This window comes from Aquarana catesbeiana, linkage group LG05 (genome assembly GCF_042186555.1).
Source record: "Aquarana catesbeiana isolate 2022-GZ linkage group LG05, ASM4218655v1, whole genome shotgun sequence".
NCBI lineage: Eukaryota > Metazoa > Chordata > Amphibia > Anura > Ranidae > Aquarana > Aquarana catesbeiana.
The window spans coordinates 364800443-364824455 of record NC_133328.1 but is presented as its reverse complement, the minus strand read 5'-3'; the positions used below and the strand labels follow the sequence as shown (position 1 = coordinate 364824455).

The following is a 24013-nucleotide window of genomic DNA, read 5'->3' as shown; positions in this document are numbered from 1 at the left end:
CATCCATCAGCTGTTGATGAAAAGAGGCAACAGCTGATTATGGTTAGGGAGGGACGGACACACTCTAGCCGGCCCCCCGGGGCTAGAGTGTGTCCGTCCCTCCCTAACCATAATCAGCTGTTGCCTCTTTTCATCAACAGCTGATGGATGGGGAGGGCTTTATATGTCCAGCTTTAGCTCACACCAAGCGTCATCTGCTGCAGACAGGACGCTATTGGTGTGAGCTGCTGTGTTATACGGTTAGTAACTTATTACATACTTATGGACTTAGACCTCTTTATTGACATCCCCAGCCATTACCCTATCTGTTACCTGTCTTGCTCTATTTACTTCATCGGTCACCTGCTATGTTCTATGGTTCTTCCTTCCTTTACAATACACTTAACGATCCAGTCCTTTTCTCCACTAAAATCACAAGCCATTTCTGCTACTTGGATGTCCTTTACTTTTCTCCTGTTCTCGGTTTCTTCGCCTACTTTCTTTCTTTATTCCTCTCCCTTTCATTTTCCCTTTCTCCCCTTTTTTCCCCCCATTTCCCTTCCCTTTCTGTTTTTCTTTTTCTTCCCCCCCCCCCCCCCCCCCCCTCCTTGTTTTTCCCTCTTCCCCTCTTCCCCTCCTACTTCCCATTCCCAAAAAAACCCCGTTTCCCCCCCCCTTTCCCCCCCCCCTCTCCTTTCCCCCCCCCCTTCTTTCCCCCCCCCCTCTTCCCTTCCTCTTTCCCCCCCCCCCCTTCCCTTCCCCCCTTTCCCCCCTTTCCTCCCCCCCCCCCCCCTCCCCCGTTGTTTTTTTCTTTTTCCCCCCCTTCCCTTGCCCCTCCTTTCCTCTTGTCTCTGTTTCTTTTCTTTTCCTTCCTCCCCCCCCCCCTCCCCCTTTCTTTCTTTATCAATCAGGGTAGTGATATATTTTCTATTTCCATGTTGACTCTCCAGTGATCTGGGCCTTACCTGATTCACACCCACCATCAGCCACTGTCCTCCATACTATAGGCGGACCAGGTAGGATACACTTTTTTGGACTTTCCATGTACTACTCTGGCTGTTCATATGCATGCACATTTTTATATATATATTTTCATGACTTACAGGACACACATTCGGCCCCAGTGTGATCTCAGATCTAAACTGCTATACGCCCCTCGATTAATGGGCCTCTCTTTCCATTGGAAGGAAGAATAAATTACTTCATATATTCATACCTATCCATTTCCACCTTGACAGTGGCTATATGAATATTTTTGCTATACTCTACTAAAGCTCTACACACTATGACCGGGGAATGCGTCTGACGGGCAGTATGTGTCAGTACATTTATGTTCTTTTAAACCCTTTCTGGAATGCATAAACCAATATCTATAGATACCATTGTAAGTATAAACAGAAAAATATATTTATACAGATTTTTGCAATTATAGGTTTTCTGTTCATGATTTCTATTGTGTACTTACTATGTTTATGTTATATATACCATTTCCCATATAGATAATTCTATTGTAAACCCTACAATCACCCCTGAAGAAGGAGGCATAAGTAACTCCGAAACGCGTCGGGTACTAATGTATTGGTATTACTAGTGTTGTATGTATGGAACTGCATTCCGTGTTTTTAATTATGTGATTGTGTGATATTCACTCGATGATTTTTTGTAATAAATAAACTGTTATTTACTTTATATATTCTTCCAAATGTTTTTTTTGAAAGTGCCTTTAAAGTCCACTAGGGGATTTCCTTTTGCTTCAAATTTGAATTTAGGATGTGGCACAATTAGCAGATAATTGGTCGATCAAAACTTTTTGCTCAGTGTTTGTATAGAAGGACTGTTAAACTACTCTTAAGGCTGGGTTCACACTGGTACGACACTACATTCATATGACTGTGGATCTGATTTTGCCCTGCGACTTGAAGTCCGACTTCAATGAACGAGATTCAATTTTGGTCCCGACAATACCATGCCCTTTGAGTCTGGTATGAATCTTAAGGGGAAACTCCATGCCAACTAAAAAAAAATGCCATAGGGTTCCCCTTCCAGGACCATTCCAGACCCTTCGGTTTGGTATGGAATTAAAGGGAACCCCCACGCCAAATAAAATGTCATGGGGTCCCCCCAAAATCCATACCAGACCCTTGTCCGAGCACACAGCCCGGCAGGTTAGGAAAGGGGGTGTTGACGAGCGAGCGCCCCCCCCCCGAACCATACCACATGCCCTCAACATGGGGGGATGGGTATGGATTTTGGGGGGGCCCCATGACATTTTTATCCATACATGCCGGATTTTATTCCCCATGTCTTCAAATCCATACACTGTTTTTGTTTTTTGGTTTTTTTCTAGATTTTTTTTTTTTTTGCTGGCAATTTTTTTTTTTTTTTTTTACATTGAGCTGTTAGCTGACAGCTAATGACTCATTGCTTGTTAAAGACACAGCGGCTGGTGTCCTGGCCCCCTCATCAGCAGCCAGCTATATACAGTGTGTTTACAGTGTGTTTAGAGAAAAAGAGACGCAAAACGCACTGCAAAATGTGTCTGAAAAATGCACCAAGCGCAGCTGCATAGATGTGAACCTAGACTTAGTCTTGCACACACAAGTAAATGTTTATAACAAGCCCTAAATACATCTGAAGGCCTTTTTGGACTAACAGTTGGAGCTAAAACTCTTTTTTTTTTTCTCTGAATATTTAGCTGGAAATTAACTTAAGTTATTTTGTACCTTAGTGCAATAGGACATTTTGTGCGGCCCCTCTAATAGGAGTTAGTTATACTACACTCCTTTGCTTTATAAGAATATCTGTATTTTTTTTTCTTCAGTCACACCACTTTCATATTTGGTAGACTGACCTGCAGCCTTTCTCTGACACTCCCATGTGCTACTGCAGTTTCCTGTTGTAAAAGAGTCTGTTATAGGTATAACCATTTTCCTAGGAGCTCACAAACGTAGAAACACTATTGCAATACATGTAATTAAAGCCTATCTAAAGCTAAAACAAAATTATTTGGATAAACCTCTGTTGGGATGTTATTGCAGTACCCAATGAGGGAAACCTGATGTTTGTCTTGGCGCTAGGAGCTAACAAACTTAGCATTATTATTGTAATACACGTAATAAAATTTGGATAGTGATTGGTTAGAACTGTTTTTATAACAGTCCCCAGTGAGGGAAACTCATTCTCTATTTGCCTTGGCGATCCCTGTCACTAGACCAGAAAATAAGGTAAAATCTTAACTTTTTAGTTTGTTGTGTAATGGTGTTAGGCAAACCGCAATGAGCAACAATGTTTACTGAATGAACACAAGATGAATTGACAATACTTACAGAAGGGTAGGAAGATGTGCAATAGTGCTGAACAAAAAAAAAAAAGAAAATTAAACTATCTTAACCACTTCAGCCCCGGAAGATTTGGCTGCTCAATGACCAGGCCATTTTTTGTGATACGGCACTGTGTTGTTTTCCCACAAATAGAGCTTTATTTTAGTGGTATTTGATTATCTCTGCAGTTTTTATTTTTTGCGCTATAAACAAAAAAAGAGTGACAATTTTAAAAAAAATAAAAATAATATTTTCTAACTTTTTGCTATAATATCCCCAAAAATGTTTTTAAAAAACACATTTTTCCTCAGTTTAGGCCAATATATATTCTTCTACATATTTTTGGTATAATTATTATTTCTTTTACTTATTTTTAGCAGTACTGTGACATTGCAGCAGACAGATCGGACACTTTTGACACATTTTGGGGACCATTGACATTTATTTAGGATAGGTGTGACCAGAGGAAGACATATCGTTTTTTCCTACTTGGTAGGAACAAACAAAAAGTCTCTTCTCTCCTGACAAAACAGGAATTTGTGTGTTTTCACACACAAATCCCTGTTCCTGCTCTCGTGTTCACATACTAATGTGACATACTAATGTCATTAGTATATTGTTATACAGTTGTAGCGCTACCCCCCGAGGAGCCGCTTAAGTATTTTTGGTTCCGTACTCTGCCTCTCAACCAGGGCTGGACTGGGACAAAAATTTTAGCCCTGGACTTAATCCAGACTGGCCCACTTTACTCCAAACACCTGGAGTTGGCGCTTCAATCATCGCGGCACCATGGTTGTTATATTGCCAGGATGATTGAAGCGCATTATTTCTATTATTACATTGTAATATAAAATGAAATAGTTCAGCTCACCATAATGCAGAATCAGTGGGAGCCCTGAGCGTGTCACTTGCCACCGTCACCTGCCACCAGGTGCAGCTTGTCACTTGCCATGTCAATTGTCAGCAAATGCAGCATGTCACTCGCCATGTCACTTGTCAGCAGATGCAGCTTGTCACTTGCCACGTCACTTGTCAGCAGATGCAGCATGTCACTTGTCAGCAGATGCAGCTTGTCACTTGCCACGTCACTTGTCAGCAAATGCAGCGTGTCATTTGCCACGTCACTTGTCAGCAGATGCAGCGTGTCACTTGCCACATCGCTTGTCAGCAGATGCGTGTCACTTGCCACATCGCCTGCCACTGGTCTGATTTCTAACAGCGGCCCTGATGCGCACTGTAGTGGCTGCCGTGTCCGGAGCAAGAAGCGACTCTGTGGACAGGGCCAACTAAGTGTAGCATTAAAACAACTTTAATTCCACTAAAAGAATGTTACTGACAAAGGGAGTAGGGTGAAAGGCATTAAGACACTGTGCAAGAGTCCAGGCTTGTCATCAATCTGAATTAGGAGCCACCAATGGGAACTGATCGGGCCAGTAGATGCAGAGCACCAGTGTGTTGTTCTACTTCCTGGAGGTGGTGGAACGCACGATGGGGCGGACCTTAAGTCATCAGCTAGAAATGATGCAAGAAGTGGGAGGCGACGCGGCCATCATTTCTAGCTGATGACATCACGTCTGCCCCATCGTGCATTCCACCGCCACCAGGAAGTAGAAGAATACACCGGTGCTCTGCATCTACTGGCCCAATTGGTTTCCGCTGACGGATCCTAATTCAGATTGATGATAAGCCTAGACTCTTGCACAGTGTCTTAATGCCTTTCACCCTACTCACTTTGTCAGTAACATTCTTTTAGTGGAATATGTTTTAATGTTACACTTAGCTGGCGCTGTGTATCTCTCTCTCCTCCCCTGTCTCTTAAATCGGCTCACCGGCAAACTCCCAGTAGTCCCGATGGCCAGTACGTGCCTGCTCCCAACCCCAATAATAGTCTCAGCTCCTTCTGGCACACCTGGCAATAGTGTAAGTGCAAAGACCAAATGAGGAACACACACGTTATGAATGATAAAACACAGAATTGTTTCTGTGAAAAAGTAATAAACAGTAAGAGTGTACATATGTCAAGTAAATCAACTGAACAGTAATGACTAAGACCCAGAGCAATAAAGCTCAATACTGTATTCAGGCTTCCTTCGGGGGGTTCCAAACTAGAGAAAACCCCAAGAGCAGAGGCAAACACTTAGCAATAACAATTTATATATCTGATTGGTTACCTCTATACAAATGGGCTCAGACAGGAGGAGAGGAATGACCCTATAGTATGTTAGACCTCTCTCCTCTGTCTCCTGACACCACAGGCCCAACTATAAACACTATTCAAATCAACATTTAATGGCTTAACTTCCCAGATGAACTATCCCACACACCCACTACATACACAGTTCCCTGAGTATACGTGTGCATCTTCCTAAAGCTCCAGTAACTTCAGTTCCTTGTAAGAAGGATGAGGCCTTGGATCTTTAACTAGCCACTTTAGTTGGTGCACTTAAACCCCTGCTTGGCAACGTGTATCTGTAATATGCAGTATCCGGATAAAAAGGGTGGACACTGTGACTGTTTAACAGGCCATTAACAAGACCTTGTTTCCTGCAGATGGGCAAGTGTCCTCTCACCAAATCCTGTGGTCAGACCCAAACTAACATCCTGAAAATAGACAGGCTCTTCTGGCGACCTGACTGGTCACCTAACACTGGAACACTTCATACCATCGATGCAGGTGCGCCTGGATATGCACCTGGGATTCCCCTCTCACAAGCTCGATATGCACGACCAGTTGTGGAGCTTGAAAACCGAGCTGTGGACCTGGGAGGCAACACCTCTCCCCTGAGTCCAGTCTCTTCTCCTGCCTCGTGGTAACTGAACGTCCCTCAGGAAATAAGATGGAGTCTCTAGTTCCTTTTCCCCCAGAGCATGCAGGGCTTTGTAGTTCCTGCCCCCATACAAGACTATGGGGCTGCTTGGTAAAGGGACTGCATGTCCCAGAATGCTTTGCAGCTGCTGCTGCTTGTTAAAGACCTCCTGTAACTGCTTCTGTAATTTGGCTCTCCTCCTCCTGCCAATAGGGACACAGGGGAGGGTGCAGAGTGATCAGCTCTGTGTGTGTATGTGTCTCCCAACAGAAAAGAGGAGAAAGCGCGGGAAAATTCCACCGCAGCTGCTGGCAGTCTCTCTCCCCTCTCCCTCAGGAGAGCCTATGCACTCTGTCAGAAACCATGAATCAGACTGAGACATAAGTACAGTTAAATCCACTTGTTTAAGAATAATAATAATAAAAAGGTAACAGAGTAAACGTAGTCAAAACATAGCCAGTGTTCAGGAACCGGAACAGATAGTCAGACAAGCCAAAACGTCAGGGAGCCAGAGATTAGCGTAATAGAACAGCAAGCAGGATCTGGAGCCAGAAGGAATGTCAGCCAAGCAAGTCTTTAACAGGAACACAGGAGAGCGTCTATAGAGATGTGACCAAGGCGAAGGCAGAGATCATCTGGGCTGGACGGCTTAGGTAGGCAGGACTGATGAGCAGGATATCAACTGGTAAGTCACTGTGGAGAGAAAGGAGCTGCCAATTAGCCGACAGCTGAGCGGCCAGCTTTGAGATGGAAGGGCTGAGCCCAGCCCTGACACACTTGCGGCGGCCAGCTTGAAAAAGCCGTGGAAAAAGCGGGGCACCGGCAACACAGTTAAAAATATGTTATGAAGTTCGTGGGGTATGACATGCTACATGGCATGTTTTTGACAGCACCATTTATTACACCACTAAAAAAGCTCTACTTTGAGGAATGTTTTTGCAGAATATTTACAGTACTGGGTAGAAGAAAGGAGCACTGTTTTTAAAGCAATAGAACGTTTAACTGGCAATTAAATTAAGGTCTTCATCTATCAAATAATATACTTGCCAACATCTTCGTCCCAATCCTCAGAACACTCACCGGCAAAGAGGGGTGCAATCCCTGGAACAGATCCCCCTTCTGGTTTCTCCTTCAGCACATCTGGCTTCTCCTCCTCCCCCTCCCACTGGCTTTCAGCTCCTGCAGGTGGAGCCACAGGGAAATTGGTTCCAGTGATTGCCCCCCACACTGCACTGATTACCCTCCTTGTCCACAATTCAATGACTCCTCTTTCCTGCAGCTCCGATCCCCATGCATGCCCCTCCTCTGCAGTGCAGCTGACTTCTCTTATCTTCCTCCCTCCCGCTGGCTGTCAGCTAGTAGGCACACAGAGGGATCATGATAAACATGTCATGTTCATCAACCTCTTCCTTTTCCTAATGAACGATTGGTAAAAAAGATGGGGGGGTAGCACAGGCCCTCCTGTATAGGGCTCAGATGCCATCACTGATTGAGGAATCTGTGTCCTCAATCAAATTTCTCTGCCTCCAAAAGTGACTCTTCATGGTTCTATTTAGACGCTTGATATTTCACCAAAGCCCCCCCTTATTGAAAAAATATATGTAAATAAACAAAAATTAATATTGCAAAAAATATTTTAAAACAACATAATTAAGGGCTTATTTACACAAGTATTCTGGCTATGTAAATGAGTGGTTTGTTCATGCGGCTGGAGCTGCCGGTCACTCATTGGGAAATCAGCAGCTGTACGAACACCACCCCAGGTGCTAATTTGACAGGTGGGCAGGTGCAGGTGAGTGGCCCAGAATGCACACAGTCTGTGTTTGGGGTTGTACACCTGCACTCCCATGCCTGTCAAATTAGGATCTGTGCCTGTGTTCATACTGCTGCTTCATCCCCATAGTGTAACATAGGCTCAGGGCTGTGCCCCTCTGCAGCAGCACTTCTCTCTCCTCCTCTCCTCACAGGACCCTCTGAGAGCAGTGGGAGCCATTGGTGAGCCATCGGTGAAGAGGGAGCAGGGGGTAGGGCCAAGCCACACTGTGTGTGTCTATGGGCGCACACAGCTTGCTGAGGGGGCACTCATAAAAGAAGAGGAACAGAGGATGCCAGCGGGGGATCCCAGAAAAGGAAGTAAGCAGCCATTCTGTGCAATATCATTGCACAGAGCAGTTAAGTTTAACATATTTGTTATTTTAAGGAAAAAAAAAGCCTTTACAACCACTTTATGGAGATTACCCTATTTGTCCTGGTAACCACTGTCATTGGGATTAAAGTGAGTGAAAATCAAAAATTTTGAATTCTTGCCAGAAAAGGGGTACACCACAATGTTCACTATATATGTTTATTTTACTGTTTTTGTTCGATTATTTTGAAAATGACTTCATCATAAAAAGCAGTTAGGTATTACATGTACACCTCATCTTTTATTTAAAACTTTCTATAGCTCACTGATCATGCCTATATACTGTGAGCTTATCATTTTTTTAGAAAGGGGTTCCCTGAAACGTGAAAACCATTTTCAAGGTTTCCTCCAGGGTAAAATGGTTGAGCGAGGATGATCTACAGCATGCTGGAAGGGGACAAGTTTGTCTACTCAGGATTTTTTTTAATCTAATAAAAATGTAACAATTGTAAAAGTAAATCCAATATGGTATATGTAAACCACAGGCTAAAATCTTTAGGGTTTACATTATAATACTTCATTGTTCTCTGAGACTCCAACAAATGTGGCAGCCCCATTCATGCCATAATTAATGTATTATATAAGAAGCCATTGGCTGGAAACCCCTTCATAATTAAAAGCAAAAGCCCAGTAAATAATAGGAACACAATTTAGTTTTTTTTAATACAATAAAATACCACAGAGAGTCCACTGAGGAGAGCTGACTCCAGTCTATTGTCCAAATAACAAACACATTTTAGTTTATTAGTTTAATGTGACATCGCACATTTTTCTAGTTTAAAAACAATGAAACTAGTTTCCCCTCTTTAATAAAACAATAAGGTTTCATATGGCTAAAGGAAAAATAATAAAATGTATGGATATACATAACAAATATGGGTGAACTGAGGTATTCTGGTGTTGGTACAATCTGTAAATCTCTATTATGTATTCCTTAGACCTGCATACATTATATATTCCTTACTCAGCATGTATGGCTGACAGATAATGTGAACACAATTGTTACAATGGCACCTGGTGGAATTTGCGCAACTTTGACAAGGTCCAGATTGTAATGGCTAGACAACTGGCTCAAAGCATCTCCTCCAAAACTGCAGCTTTTGTGGGATGTTCCCAGTCTGCAGTGGTCAGGGCCTACCCAAAGTGGTCCAATAAAGGAAAACCTGCTAACCAGCATCAGGGTCATAGGCGGCCAAAGCTGATTCAAGTTGGGAGCGAAGGCTGGCCCATGTAGTCCAATCCAATAGAAGAGCTACTGTAGCTCAGATTGCTGAAAAAGTTAAAGGAGAAGTATAGCCAAAGCTTTTTATGTACATTTATGGCATGGCTCTGTGCCATGATGATGCTATTCCTGTGCAAAGGAATGATGTCATTGCAGCCCAGCCAACCCAGTGGCTGAAAATTCGGAACCTGGCAGGACGCCTGGAGAATATGGCAATGCCAATGACCAATGGAAGCACTGACATTGCAGGTGGGGGATCACTAGCTAGGATAGTCTACCACAATGTGCTAGTATAGTGTGCATACTAGCACACTATGGCTAATAGCGCCTGGGACCCAATTTTTTTTGCTTTTGTTTTTCAGAGCTTTAATTCCGCTTGTCTTAAGGCAAGTTTTTATATTTCAAGACCCAATGCAGGTCCATCTAAAATTTTGAGATACAAAGGGCAAGGTTAGGCAAGTTAAGGTCGCTTAACTGGTATCTGGAGCAATAATACTAATTACCCCTCAGTATCCCTGAAGAGGATTTGTTCAACAGTTCCAAGCCCTGATGAAGGGGGGCTCTTTAAACTGCTGAAAATGCTTTGGATTTTTATAATATCTGAATAAAATTAAATCTGGACTTCACTTCTTGCATACCCAGTCCTTACTCAAGTCCTTTCCCATGCCTAAAAGCTGTCTGTGTCCCTACAGAGGATATTTATGTATGTGTGTGTGAGTGGGTCTGAAACATAAAAGCTTGCCCATCCTAAGACTTTTTGTATTTAATTTTAGTTTTTTTTTTATTAGAGTAGGGCTGTTTGTATCCCAGTTTTTTCTTAATTCCATGTCATTGAGGTGCAACAGAAAGTAAAAGAAATTTCTTTAAAGTGAAAAATCCCCCGCATATTTGGGGATGGGCAACTCTCCTTAATTGAACCATGTCATTGGGGGGTGGGGGGGGGGCCGTCACCACTCCACGGAGGATATCTGCTAGATCATATGAGAAGTCGCAGAAATGTATCCTTGTGTTATGGTAGACTGCCTCCGGCTGGAGGTAGGAATGTTCGTGTACCTATCTGGGCAAAGTTAGGGGGGGGGGATACATCACAAGTTTATGTGATACCTTTTATGTTGTACTGTTTTCTGTACCGGTAAGTTTGTGGCCGGTTGTTGCCCACAATGTGTGGCTTGTTATAACATGTATTGTATAAAACGAAATAAAAAAATAATTTTCAAAAAAAAAAAAGTGAAAAATCTCCTATTAGACAGTACTCTTCAAAAAAAAAAAAAAAGTGTGCTCCTCTTCTGGTGACAAACACTATGTGGATTAGCACTTTGTTCCTGTGGAAATAGTCACTAGGACAAATAGAGAGGATCGATCTACCCATCAGGAACAAAGACAGTCATAAAAAAATCTCACAGTAGTTCTAACTCTGTCTTATAGGGCGTACACACGATCTGACTTTGTTCGGACATTCCGACAACAAAATCCTAGGATTTTTTCCGACGGATGTTGGCTCAAACTTGTCTTGCATACACACGGTCACACAAAGTTGTCGGAAAATCCGATCGTTCTAAACGCGGTGACGTAAAACACGTACGTCGGGACTATAAACGGGGCAGTGGCCAATAGCTTTCATCTCTTTATTTATTCTGAGCATCCGTGGCACTTTGTCCGTCGGATTTGTGTACACACGATCGGAATTTCCGACAACACGCTCCGATCGGACATTTTCCATAGGAAAATCCGACCGTGTGTACGGGGCATTACTCTTTAAAAATTGTAAAAATACATTTGGGCTTTGCATACGCTTTAATAATGGACACTGAAAGTTACTTGTACATACCATTATCTTTCTCAATAAGCAAATAAGACATCCCCTCAGTTTAAAGGTTTTGATTGTCATCTGTGAATTTCGTGAAATTGGAGGCCTGCCCTTCCATTGTCTGCAATGTGCATCAGAGATGTATGAAGCATTGCACTCATTTTCAAGGAGGCGATTAGTAACGCTTGAGCTAGGCATGTCTGTGCCTGCTTTTAAAGCCAAAGAGTAGTAGGATGTATAGTGTAGAGTAGTAGTAGTAGGACAGTAGGATGTGCCCCTTGTGTTGATTCCTCTTCTATTAGTAGAAATCCTCCTCTGTCCTTGCCCCATCCCCAATGCAACAGGGGTTATTAACACTAAGGGGCTGTCGCAGGCTGTCATAAAAAGAGCCCGACTACAACCTCTTTGAATTAAAATAGATCTATGAATGGAAGATGGATAGATGATTGAAAAGTCTGCTTCTCTGAATGGAGAAGCGGGGTGGAAATGCGAGCATCAGAAGTTTTTAGTTGCAGGAGTGGGGGGAGGAGCATGGATGGAGGAGGACTTCTACTAACAGAAGAGAAATTGGCACAAGGGACACATCCTCCTGACTGTAAGTTATGTCCCTTGTGCTTATTTTTCCGTATTACTGTATTATTCTGTATTTGGCTTGAAACACCTATGACAATTTTTGATTTAAAGACCGTACAGTTTGATGTAAAAATATATTATATTTACAGCTGTTATAGTATAAAGTAGACATGCTGAAAATTGTTAAGAATAGATCTAGAAATTTATCCTCAGTCCCACAGTTCTGTTGGAAGTTTGCAGATATTATGGAGAAAAATGCGATCTCAGAAATGCCCTTTCCATATATATATAAATTAAATCAAATTTCTGATGTATTCTTTTACTATGTCCCATATATTTTTTTACATGCATTTCAAGAATTTTTGCTTTAATTGGTTTCATTGCTTCGGCTTTTCACAGGTATGTTGCAGCTGGTGGAGATTCTTCTAAATCTGTTGATCTTGATATGTGCTTCAACTACTGAAAGTGCATCAGCCGGATTTTCCAGCATTGGAGGATTTGGCAGTACTTACTATTACAGCATGGGCTATACCATGAGTGGATTTGTAGGGGACGAAGTGGATAAGGTTGCACAATTAGACTTACAGTACAGCCGAATGAAGCTGCCCACTATTTACGCTGCTGTTGCCATCAGTCTTCTTATACTTGCTTTGACGTTATCATTTTTGTCAGCCAGCTGCGTGTCTAATGTTGCCCATAGCAGAAAACTTTTACTGTCTGAAGTGGTCTTTAATGTGATATCTGCCCTCATCTATATTGTGTGTGTTGCACTCTATATTCACTTTATTAAACAGATTAATGCTACAGAATTGTGTAAGCAACGTGAGTCCCTCTACCATCGTCGTGGCTACAATTCTGTGAACTGTGACATAATGGGCACAGAGATGGCAGCATCTGTGTTTGCTGTGATTATCATAGTCCTATATGTTGCTAGTGCAGTGGTTGCAGTTCTGTTATTGAGAAATAAAAAATCTGATGGAAGAGTCTTGGACTCAGAGGCCTTGAAAAGGATTAAAGAAGACAACAGTTCCCAACTGTTCAGCCTCACTAATGAGAATATAAAACAGGAAGAGAATTAATTTATTGGACATATTATTTAACATTCAGTTTGCTTTGGATTGTGATTTTGCATTCAACACAACAGGAGCTATCAGTGCTTGAAGACTAGCAGCTGATATACACAGACAAACACTTCATTGTAAAATGGTGCATTTTTAGTGCACATCTACTACATTGGGTTTACATGGTCTTTGTACAGTCACATACCACCCCCCAAGAAAGATCACAATTTACTTTCCTAAAAGAAATGAGGGTCAGTCCACCCAATATGTTTGGTAAATGCTGGAGAGTTAAGCTGGATACACACTATACAATTTTCCCTTAGATTTGTTTCCTTTTTGATTACCCAAAACCCTATAATATGAGGTAAAACCTAAACACTTTCTATTTGTATGGACTCAGGCAGGCCCTTGCACGATCTAGTTGTAGGTAAATCTAAAGGAAATCTAACAACAAAAGTTGTATAGTGTGTATCCAGCTTTAAACCACCTGACAATTTCTTATATTTCTTGGAGGCTGTATTGGTGAACTTTCTGTGCTTGAGTTCCTGGGTCTGCACAGCTATCATCGCCATAAATTAGGGGTTCCCACTATCCTTATTTGATTACTTGTGATGTATAATGTGATAGGGGATCATTTAAAAAGCCAAGGTAGACAGGAACATCCAAAATTCTCAGGTTGGTGGGAACAGAGTATGGAATTGAGAAACAAGCATGTTAACTTTTATTTTTGTCTATAGTTTGCCGCCATTGGACTTTGGGTCTTTTTTTAGCCTAACTAGAAAGGGTTCTCTACAGCAGGAGCTGTAAAAATGTGGAAATCTTCTTCTGCAGCTAGTTGTAACCAACTCACTTGATTGTCCCTAAACAGCTGGATGTATTTCTAAATGGACAATGCACAAAATATAACAATTATTATTACCTATATTAAATAACATTTTAGATTGTTTATCAAGGGAGTATCTGACTGCCTTTGGGAATCGGGAAGGATTTTTTTCCATGTTGGAGCAAATTGAACCCTGCTTTGAAACAGGTTTTTGTCTTTCTTGGGATCAATTATGTTTTTAGGGTTCTGGGGATGCAAGGTTTTAAATTTAGTATTTGTCTTTTTGTGGAATTTGCTGGACATGTATATGTTTTTGTAACTTAAAGTAAAGACCGAAGGATAAAGATAAAAGATTAAGATAAAAAGCCTTCTGTGAGCAGCAGCCCCCCTAATACTTACCTGAGGTCCATCTAAATCCAGTGATGTATGAGTGTCTCGGCTACACGGGACTCCCCTCATTGGCTGAGACAGTAGCCATTGGCTCCCACTGCTGTCAATCAAAGTCAGTCAGCCAACCAGGAGAGAAAGGGGGCGGAGTGGGCCCTGGCTCCATGTCTGAATTGTCACAGGGAGCTGTGGCTCAGCTTGGGTGCCCCCATAGCAAGCTGCTTGCTGTGGGAGCACTCAACAGGAGGGAGGGGCCAGGAGCATAGAAGAGGGACCCGAGAAAAAGGAAGATCTGGGCTGCTCTGCGCAAAACCATTACACAGAGCAGGTAAGTATAACATGTTTGTTATTTTTAACTTATAAAAATTAGACTTTACAATCACTTTACTATGTAGCTAACTTACCAGACACAGGTCTTGGTGTCCCAAGGCATATCAGAAGTCAAGGGCTAAATAGGTTCTCCAGGCACCACATATAAATTTTTTTTTAACAATAATTTTTATTGAAATTTATTACGTAGCAATACAAATTGTCATTTATTATAGACATTACTAACAAGAATAGTTTCTGTAATTCATTCACCACATATATTTAAAAAATGTTTTGATTGGGCTGACCCTTTAGTGAACTAAAAATAACTGCAGAAAATGTTAGCATTTGTTATAGATGTTTTACAGATTCCAGCTGGGTCTATCATGAAGAGGTGGCTAATGGCCTCTAAACATGTTTCTTGCTCACTGTAGTTGTGTAACATTGGAGATAAATCAATTTTCATATGGGTCAAGCTATGTTAGACGTTGTAAAGCAGTAATAAACAACAAAATAAAAATGTATATTGCATCTTACCAATCCCTAGTTGTGGTAGCTGCTTTAGTTTATTTTTTTTTTTAGGCTTTTTTTTTCTCTATTTTACCTGGGGATCCAGTCAGTAACGCACTTCGGTCTTAGGTTGTCTGTATTCTGGATGAAGTAGTAAAGCAGATACCTTTTGGATAGCAGCATTGTGAGTTTGGGGAAAGGGTAGTGTAAAGCTTGGTACACATGTATCGAAATTGGGTCAGTTGAAAAGCTAATTAAGTAAGTTGAAAATAACAGACTCACTGACTGGATCACAAGGTAAAAGTAAAGAAAAAAGTAGAAAAGAAAGAAAAAAATATTATAGTGACCAAAAAACGTTATAACCCTTTCCTGCTTTAATTGTCTTGGCATAGGCTATACTAATGTAAAATGATGCCAAACCACCCCTTTATGATAAATGTAGGATATAATGATGTTAACCGTATTATGGGTAATCAGTCTTGCCCTACCAGGGCTGTCAAAAATATTGCTCAGTGTGCTCAAAGAAAGATCTTTTGAAATATTAGCATTCATTAGTATTTTAAAAAGAAATACAATTTGAGAGGAAATGTTTTTTTTTCATACATTGTACCTTATACCATATAAGAATTGAGTATAGAACATAGTGTGTAGTTATTTCTAGTTAAATGTAACAATGGGTTATGGATTACAAAATGACCTTCACCAGTGGTGGGGGAAAAATTTTACACACTGTCTGAAATATGTTCATAGCAAGTTTTACTGACCATAATAATATACCTATGCTACTAGTAGCGACAGGCAGTTAGAGAAACGTTAGTGGTGAGGGTGACTTATTGTGAATCATTTTAATTTTTGGATGCTAGACATTATTGTATTACATTTTACAGTTTTGTAGATTGTCCCTATAGTTGCTCTCTGTATTGTTACTGTTGTCATTCAGCTAGCCTAATGAACAAATGTGGACATAAAATCTCAGCCAAGTTGGCTGGATTGGCTAGATTTCTAGAGCATTAGAGATACAAGTGGAGATAGCTGAATAACAATTAGGTTGTGCTAGTTTTCAGAAGATTTAATAAAAATCTGATGAACCTAATTATGTACAAGAACAATTTACTGATTACCATTGGAAATTGGATATCAGTCAATGTAATTTTTCAAAATAGTTGCAAAAGTATTAATTGTAGATTTGCAAATTCAGAAATTGTTATTAATACAATTATTTATGCTGGATGACTGTTACAATTCAGAGGACACCCAATACTGCTTAAATCAGTCAAATAACACCTGTTAGATTATCAAGGGGAAAATGGCAGCAATGGTGCCTGGACTGGGCTATGATAATCTAAATGTATTTATGTTTTTTCAGGTTTACTATACCTCAGTAATAGCAATGGTATAACTATAGTAGTACTTTTCACTGAGATTGTTTGCTGTACATATTATTTTTCCACTACCTCAGAGTTACCACTTTTAGAGACAGCATAGGTTCTCTTTCTTGTGCAAAGCTGGCCATACACCAGTAGGATTTCACAAAAAATTGTTTTCAGATCGTTTATTCAATTTTCTAATAGGGGAACATCCATAATGACTATAGTGATGAGAAAATTCAAAAAAGCAGGATGGAATTTTTTTTTACAGAACAAAATTTTCACTGTGTATGTGTTTTTTCATTCAGAAGAAATCGTACATATTGCAATGAAACATATTTAGTATGTCTGCCATTCTATTGGGAGTTTGGATGGAATTTCAAGGGCTTTCAATTGAAATTTAGTTGAAAGCAAGAAAGAATATTCTGATTTTTCCCATAAATGTTTCAACAAAAATGTTAAAAGTGCATGGCCAGCTTATAATGCAGGGTGCTATAATAGGAATCTGTTTTGGTTACAGTGATACTTAGCTGCTATTAGCATGTTACTGTCTAAAAAATCTTATACCAGTGATGTGGATTGAGTGGCTTTAGCCCGGGTTCACACCACAACGGGCTGCGGATCGCACAGGAGCGCTGTGCGTCCCTGTTCACCGTTTCAGGGACAAATCAGGGCCGATTCTATGCCTGAATTCGGCCCTGAAACGCAGCCAAAGACGCACAGTGTTTTTGTGCAGTGCGCACCGCAGCCGCCCCGGAGATATGTGAACTGGCTCCATAGGGAGCCAGTCACATTCTCCTGCTATGCGAATTAGAGGTGCGGAAACGCACCTCTAATTCGCATAGGTGTGAACCCGGGCTTAAAGAAAGAGTGGAGTTGATAAAATATAAGGAGGTACAATGAGAAGAATATTTTCTGTCAATGCATTATTTCACTTTAATGTTTAACATTACCAAAGTCTGCCGTATTAATAAAACAGTACTTTAAACACCACTGCTTGGCTTTCTTTATTCAATTAGAATGTAATGCTATCAATGAGCTAAATACATCCTAGGTGTATCAAACAAAAGGTTTACAGTCTTGCAGTGCATTATCTTTAGAAAAATAGAACAGCCTGAGTAGCAAATTCTGTCCCCTCCCAGCATTTTGCAGAGAAGGACCCTTGCTCTTTCTGTGGAAGCAGTGGTCTCTCTGCAGAGGTCCAACATGCCTCCTGCTGAGTAAGAGCTAGAGCCTCCCAAACAGCAGGGAGCATGAGCTTTGCCAATTACAGAGCTATTGGGCTGACTTTGCATGGAGGGGGGACAAAATGTAAAATCATACATAATTTCAACATTTGTATTTTAGTTATTTCTACCCTAGTCCTATTAGTCTGAACAATCTTTGAAGATCTTTACATGTTTACTTCCTTGAATTTTGTAAAATGCATTCACTATGCCCCATGAGTAGGCACCGCTGTGTCACACATTTCGCAGAGCCTGCCTTCTGAATTACAGAGGTGCTTAGAAATGGCATTTTAGGAGGCACAGTCAGTGCATAAATCACTGCTTGCAGGCAGCAAGGTACTGTAGGACATGTCCTTAGCAATTGATCGTAAACTGCAGAGGAGAAGCTGCAATGCATGTCAAGGAATTTGTGAAAAGAAATAGCTAGTAGACAGGCAGCACTCACAACATGAAAGGAAATTTTTGAAGCAATTGGATTGGATTGTCAAAAATAACTATTTGTTGTATTACTGTTACAATAGTGATGTTCTAAAATTAAAATGTATACTGTGACCATAGTAGTCCTTTAACCACTTTAATACAGGGCACTTTCACCCCTTCCTGCCAAGGCTAATTTGCAGCTTTCCCACTTTCAGTGACAATTGCGTGGTCATGCAACACTGTACCCATATGACATTTTTATCATTTTTTTTTCACACAAATTGAGCTTTCTTTTGGTAGTATATATTCACCACTGTGTTTTTTATTTTTGCTAAATAAAAAAAGACTGAGAATTATGTTTATAAAATTTTGCAAATAAATCTTTCTCCATACATTTAGGCCAAACTGTATTCTGCTACATTTCTTTGGTGAAAATAACCCAAATCAGTTTTTATTATTTAGTCTGTAGAGTCCACAAACTATGGTGTATATTGATTTGAAAATGCCAAGACAGTACAAATATCCCCCAAATGTCCCCTTTTAGGAAAGTAGACAGTCCAATATATTTAGTAAGAACCATGGCAATTTTTTGAAGTTGTAATTTTTTTGTCAAAATTGTTTGGAAAATGAAATTATTATATAATTTTTTTTTTTTTTTTTTTACATACTGTCACCAGTGTAGTACAGCGTTATCATATAACATGTGTAGCGGTGATCAAGGACACTGACTTGTGCCAGTATGTAAGAAAAAAACAAAACTTTTTAATTTTAAATTTTTTTTTCAATTTTTAACTTTTTTTTTTCCTATTCTATTTTTTTTTTTAACACACTGTGACCAGAACAATAGAACATTACTCTGGGGAAGTGATCAAGATTTTTTTTTTTTTTTTTTTACACAATATGATTGCTTATACCAGTCAATTTCACTGGTATAAGCAACCTTTTTTACTGAATTAAACTGATTCATTCAGTGTGTATATGTTGTGATTAGCTGTGATTGGTCACAGCTAATTACATGGTACAGATGGACTGTGATTTGCCTTTTCTTCATGTGATCACTGTGACCAATCACATCTATTGTTTACAATTGTCATGTGATCTGCTGTGATCTGTCACAGCAATCACATGGTACACTGATCAGTCATCAGCTCTGTCCGGTGGACACAGCTGGTGACAAATCAAACCGCAGGAGGCACGGCCCAGGAAGATGTTTTAATGACATCCACCTGGAGTGACGAATGTCCTGCCCAGACAATAGACTGGGCAGGAAGTGGTTAAAGAGGCTGTTTTAGATTGCCAATTGCGGTCAAAGTGACGGTGTCCTGGTAAAAAGAGCCCCACCGACCCCTGATACTCCCCTTGCTAGTGTTCTCTCTTTAAATCTGTCTCTGTTGCAGTTGGCAAAAATCACCGGTGCTTCCAGGTATGGGGGAGCATGTGACCTCTCCTGTGATGGTGCAGCAGCCAGTTACTAGGTTCACCTGGACAAGGTGACAGCATCTCTTTAAATGTTCATGGCCTGGCTACTGATTCACTTCAAATTTTGAAAACAATTTGAATCCATGGTTGTGTTCTCCTTTCACAAATAAAATAACTAATTCCTTAGCACCGAACCTAATAAATAAATAATTCCTCTTTACCTCCCCTCCAGCAATTGACACCCATTTTATGTCCAAAGCCTGGCCCCGGAGTCACTTTAAAATGTGAAATCAATTTGAATCTATTTGTTGAGTTCTTCTTTAAGAAAAAAAGATTTTTAGCCAAATGAGAGCAATTTCAATTCACTCTGTACAGGGTTAAAATGATCATGGACCACAGCGCCTGTCACCAGTCACCACCACCACCTGTAAAAGTGCTCATTGCCAAGACTAACACCAGCTTTTTTTGCACAGGCTTTGGACACACTTCTACACCCAGTGCATGTGTGCACATAGATTAATGACTTAATGTACTAGTCGCTGTTATTCTGTATGCAAGGCACTCAGAGAATGACAACATAAACAGAAAGTGAGGAAACAGGTTTAACAACTCTGACCTTTTACAAGCATGACAACTATTTGAGTTTCACAAAATAGAAAACCTATCTGGAAATCTATGGTATTCTGCTCATTTTGCTCATCTAGTTTTCACGTACAAAGAGATTGCATTGTCTAAACACTGAGATAAATACTCTACTTGTAACAGGTAGCTATTGCATAACAAGTAATGAATCTGTATATAAAATAAAGCACAAATATAATATTTTTATTTACATGACCATAAAAAAAAATTACATTTGACATTAAATCGTATCTAAAGCTAAAAACCATCACTGCTTTGCTATGATCATAGAAAATATGAATGTGTTATGTTTCGTAAGTTTTATGATATATTGGGTGCTAACCATCTTTTTGTGTTCTCCTTTTCCATAGGTGTCCTGCAATTCGTGGAAATAATAAGTGGTATTTTAGTGCTGATTTGTGTTGTTGCATCATTTGCTGTTATAACTGGCTACACATCTGCTGCTGGATTGGGTTCATTCAGTATTGATTCAATGTACACTCCATTTGAAGGAGCAGAACTGCAGCGAGTAAGGGATGCTGACCTGCAGTATAGTCAACTGAGAGCACCAGGAGTATATGGTGGAGTGGCCTTCAGCTTGACTATATGTGCCCTTACAATTGTGTTGCTGGTTCTGGGTGCTAAACCAATACATAGGGTGTCCATCAAGCTGCTTTATGTAGAGGTAATTTTCGATTCTATTGCTTGTTTGGGTTACGTTGTTGCAGTTGGCCTGTACCTGCACTTTATCAAACAGGTGAACGCTACAAATGTCTGCAAAACTAGAGAGCAGCTTTATGCAGGCCGTGGTTATACCTGGATGAACTGTGAGTTGCAAGGGGGTGATGCTGCTGTTGCCATTTTTGGCCTAATTGCTGCATGTATGTATTTGTCAAGCTCCATATTGTGTGGATTATACATCAGGACTGTACGCGACTTCAGGAAACATCACATGTCCCACGAGTATTCACAATCTGCCTACAGTGACAACCAACACCAATCGGATAAATACAACAGAGAAGACCAAGAAGAGGCTTCATTTCAACCAAGTACACTTGTATAAGTGCTTCCAAGAGACATTGGGATAAAACAAGGACTGTTCTGAATGCAAATTTGTCTGTAAATGGTATTATGTTTCTACTTTTACCTTTAACCCAGCAAGCTAGATTAGCGATAATGGTGTCTAACTGTAGACCTTATGGCTTTAATTTAGATTAGATTCATGCTAGCAGCTTAAACACTTAAGGACCAGAAGGATTTGCCCCCTTAATGACCAGAGCACTTTTTACAGTTTGGCACTGTGCTGCGTCAACTGGTAATTGCGCAGTCATGCAATGCTGTACCCAAATGAAATGTGCGTCCTTTCCCACAAATAGAGTTTTCTTTTGGTGGTATTTGATCACCTCTGGGATTTTTATTTTTTGCGATTATAAATGAAAAAAGACCGAAAATTTAGAAAAAAAAAATATATTTTCTACTTTTTGTTATAAAAAAAATCCAATAAACTCAATTTTAGTCATACATTTAGGCCAAAATGTATTCAGCCACATGTCTTGGGTAAAAAAATTTCAATAAGCGTATATTTATTGGTTTGCACAAAAGTTTTATAGCATCTATAAACTATGGTACATTTTCTGGAATTTATGCAGCTTTTAGTTTAACTGCCTATCTCATTTCTTGAGGTACTAAAATGGCAGGGCACTACAAAACCCTACACAAAGTTGTCACTGAAATTATATATTGCACACACATGCCATATTTACCATGCCATGTGGAATTACACCCCAAAATACATTCTGCTGCTTCTTCTGAGTATGGGAATACCACATGTGTGACACTTTTTGGGAGCTTGGCCGCGTACAGGACCCCGAAAATAAATCACCGACTTCAGGATTTCTAAAGGCAAAAATTTTTATTTTTACTCCCCTCTGCCTATCACAATTTTGGAGGCCATGAAATGCCAAGATATCACAAATCCCCCCCTCCCCCCACATGACCCCATTTTGGAAAGTAGACACTTCAAGCTATTTGCTGAGAGGCATGTTTAGTATTTTATAGATCTCCCTTTTTGTCACAAAGTTTTGAAAATTAAAAAAGAAAAAAAAATACATTTGCCTTTCCTTTCTTAATTTTAAAAAACAAATGAGAGCTGCAAAATACTCACCATGCCTCTTAGCAAATACCTTGGGGTGTCTACTTTCCAAAATGGGATCATTTGGGGGGGATTTGTACTATCCTGACATTTCAGGGCCTCTGAAACTGTGATAGGTAGTGAGGAGTAAAATCACCATTTTACCCTCTTAAAAAGCCTGAAGGCGGTGATTGGTTTTCGGGGTGCTGTACGCAGCTAGGCTCCCAAAAAGTCTCACATGTGGTATCCCCGTGTTGCCATTCTGGTCTCCAATCAACTCTATGGTCAGCTGGCGGAACCACCGACTGCATTCTTGGGTTCCCCGGTGGGATAGGAGAGCCCAAGAAAACCATGGAAGACGGCGGGGGGACTTTCCCTTCCTCCCACTGCTTGCAAAAAGCAGTCTAGAAGCTAATTAGCTACTAGGATTGCTTCTACATGAAAGCTGACCCTGGCTGAAAAGAATGATACCAAGATGATGCCTAAACATGCAGGCATCATTCTGGTAAAACCACTCAAAGTCCAGCAAGAGATTGATCGGTGGTATGCCCACCATTAGAATACCGCCCTGCATCCACCCACCTCTAATGATACATGCACCGTTTTTTTTTTTTTAACTGTGGTGGTGAAATAACCTCCTACAGCGCTAGAGTCGCTGATATACATACCGTGAGAGCAAACCCTGTTGCTGTCAAAATAAATAGATCTGTGCTGCAGATGAATGGTGTAACCTGAAAAGCAAACAATGGTAACAATAAAACATTAACAAATCTTTAATCAAATTATCAAATTTGTTTTATGCAATCTGTGCCAAAAAAAGAGTAAAAAATAAACGCCGAAGTATGGGGGAAATACGCTAGTAATGTTAGGGGCAAATCGCCCCTCCACCCCTGCCCCCATGCTTCGGCATATATGCTCTTTTTTTTTTTTAACTGTGGTGGTGAAATCGCCTTCTACAGTGCTGGAGTCACGGCTTTATGTATCATGAGAGCAAACCCTGTTGCTGTCAGAATAAATAAACCCGTGCTGCAGCTGAATGGCTTACCTGCAAAGCAAATAATGGTAACAATAAAACAAAGTAACATTACAGTATAACAGTAAAACATACCATACCTGCAAAGCAAATACAATAAAACACAGTAAAAATAAAACATTACAGTTAAGCATAAAATAAAGTACAGAGAGAAGAAAAATAAAACGACTATTGTGGGCTTTTTTATTTTTTACATTTTTGTGGGTTTTTTGTTATTTTGTTTTGCAATTTTATTTTAACTGTAAACATTCCGGATTAGGGTCTCTCAAAATGTGATAGCCATCTCGTCTTTCAAGACCCTGTGTTAGTGTGCCCTAGGACTGTGTAGTGCTGTACCCTACGCTAATACTCCACTAGTGTGTGGTAGCGACGGAAACATACACCGATGCAGAGACCAGGTTGGTCAGGACAGGAGGGACAATAATAGCTGGTGTCATGCCTATATCCGCGTCTTCTGCAGACACAACATTTTCTTTGGGGTGCTCTTTGGGCAGGGGTACCACGGAGGACTTCTGGAAAGTGCCTCTCATGGAGCTGGCTCACTGCATTTGCATTGGGAAGTTGGGCCACAGCACCGTCTGGAAACAGAAGGGCTGTGATGATCTCTTTCTGGAATTTTATGAAGGATTCAGTTCGTCCTGATGCTTTGTATAGTACATAAGCATTCAGCAGAGCCAATTTGAATAAATATACAGACACTTTTTTATAGCAGCATCTGGCCTTACGGGCAATTAAGTATGGCGCCATTATCTGGTCATTGAAGTCCACCCCTCCCATGTTAAGCTTGTATTCGTGAACACACAGGGGCTTCAT

General features: G+C 40.5%; 1 protein-coding gene across 3 annotated transcripts in view; it reads left to right on the top strand.

Moving 5' to 3' along the window:
• Positions 1-23365, top strand: part of LOC141144847 (MARVEL domain-containing protein 3-like) — a 79073-nt gene extending 55708 nt beyond the window's left edge. For 2 of the 3 annotated variants that reach the window (XM_073630924.1, XM_073630925.1), the window contains one exon: positions 20408-23365. In XM_073630924.1, coding sequence (XP_073487025.1) covers positions 20408-21099 — 692 coding nt within the window. In that variant the 3' untranslated portion in view covers positions 21100-23365. Of the gene's footprint in view, positions 1-12292; positions 17344-20407 lie in introns of those variants that run through there. The other variant, XM_073630926.1, reaches the window with a different exon arrangement.
• The last annotated feature ends 648 nt before the right edge of the window (positions 23366-24013 follow it).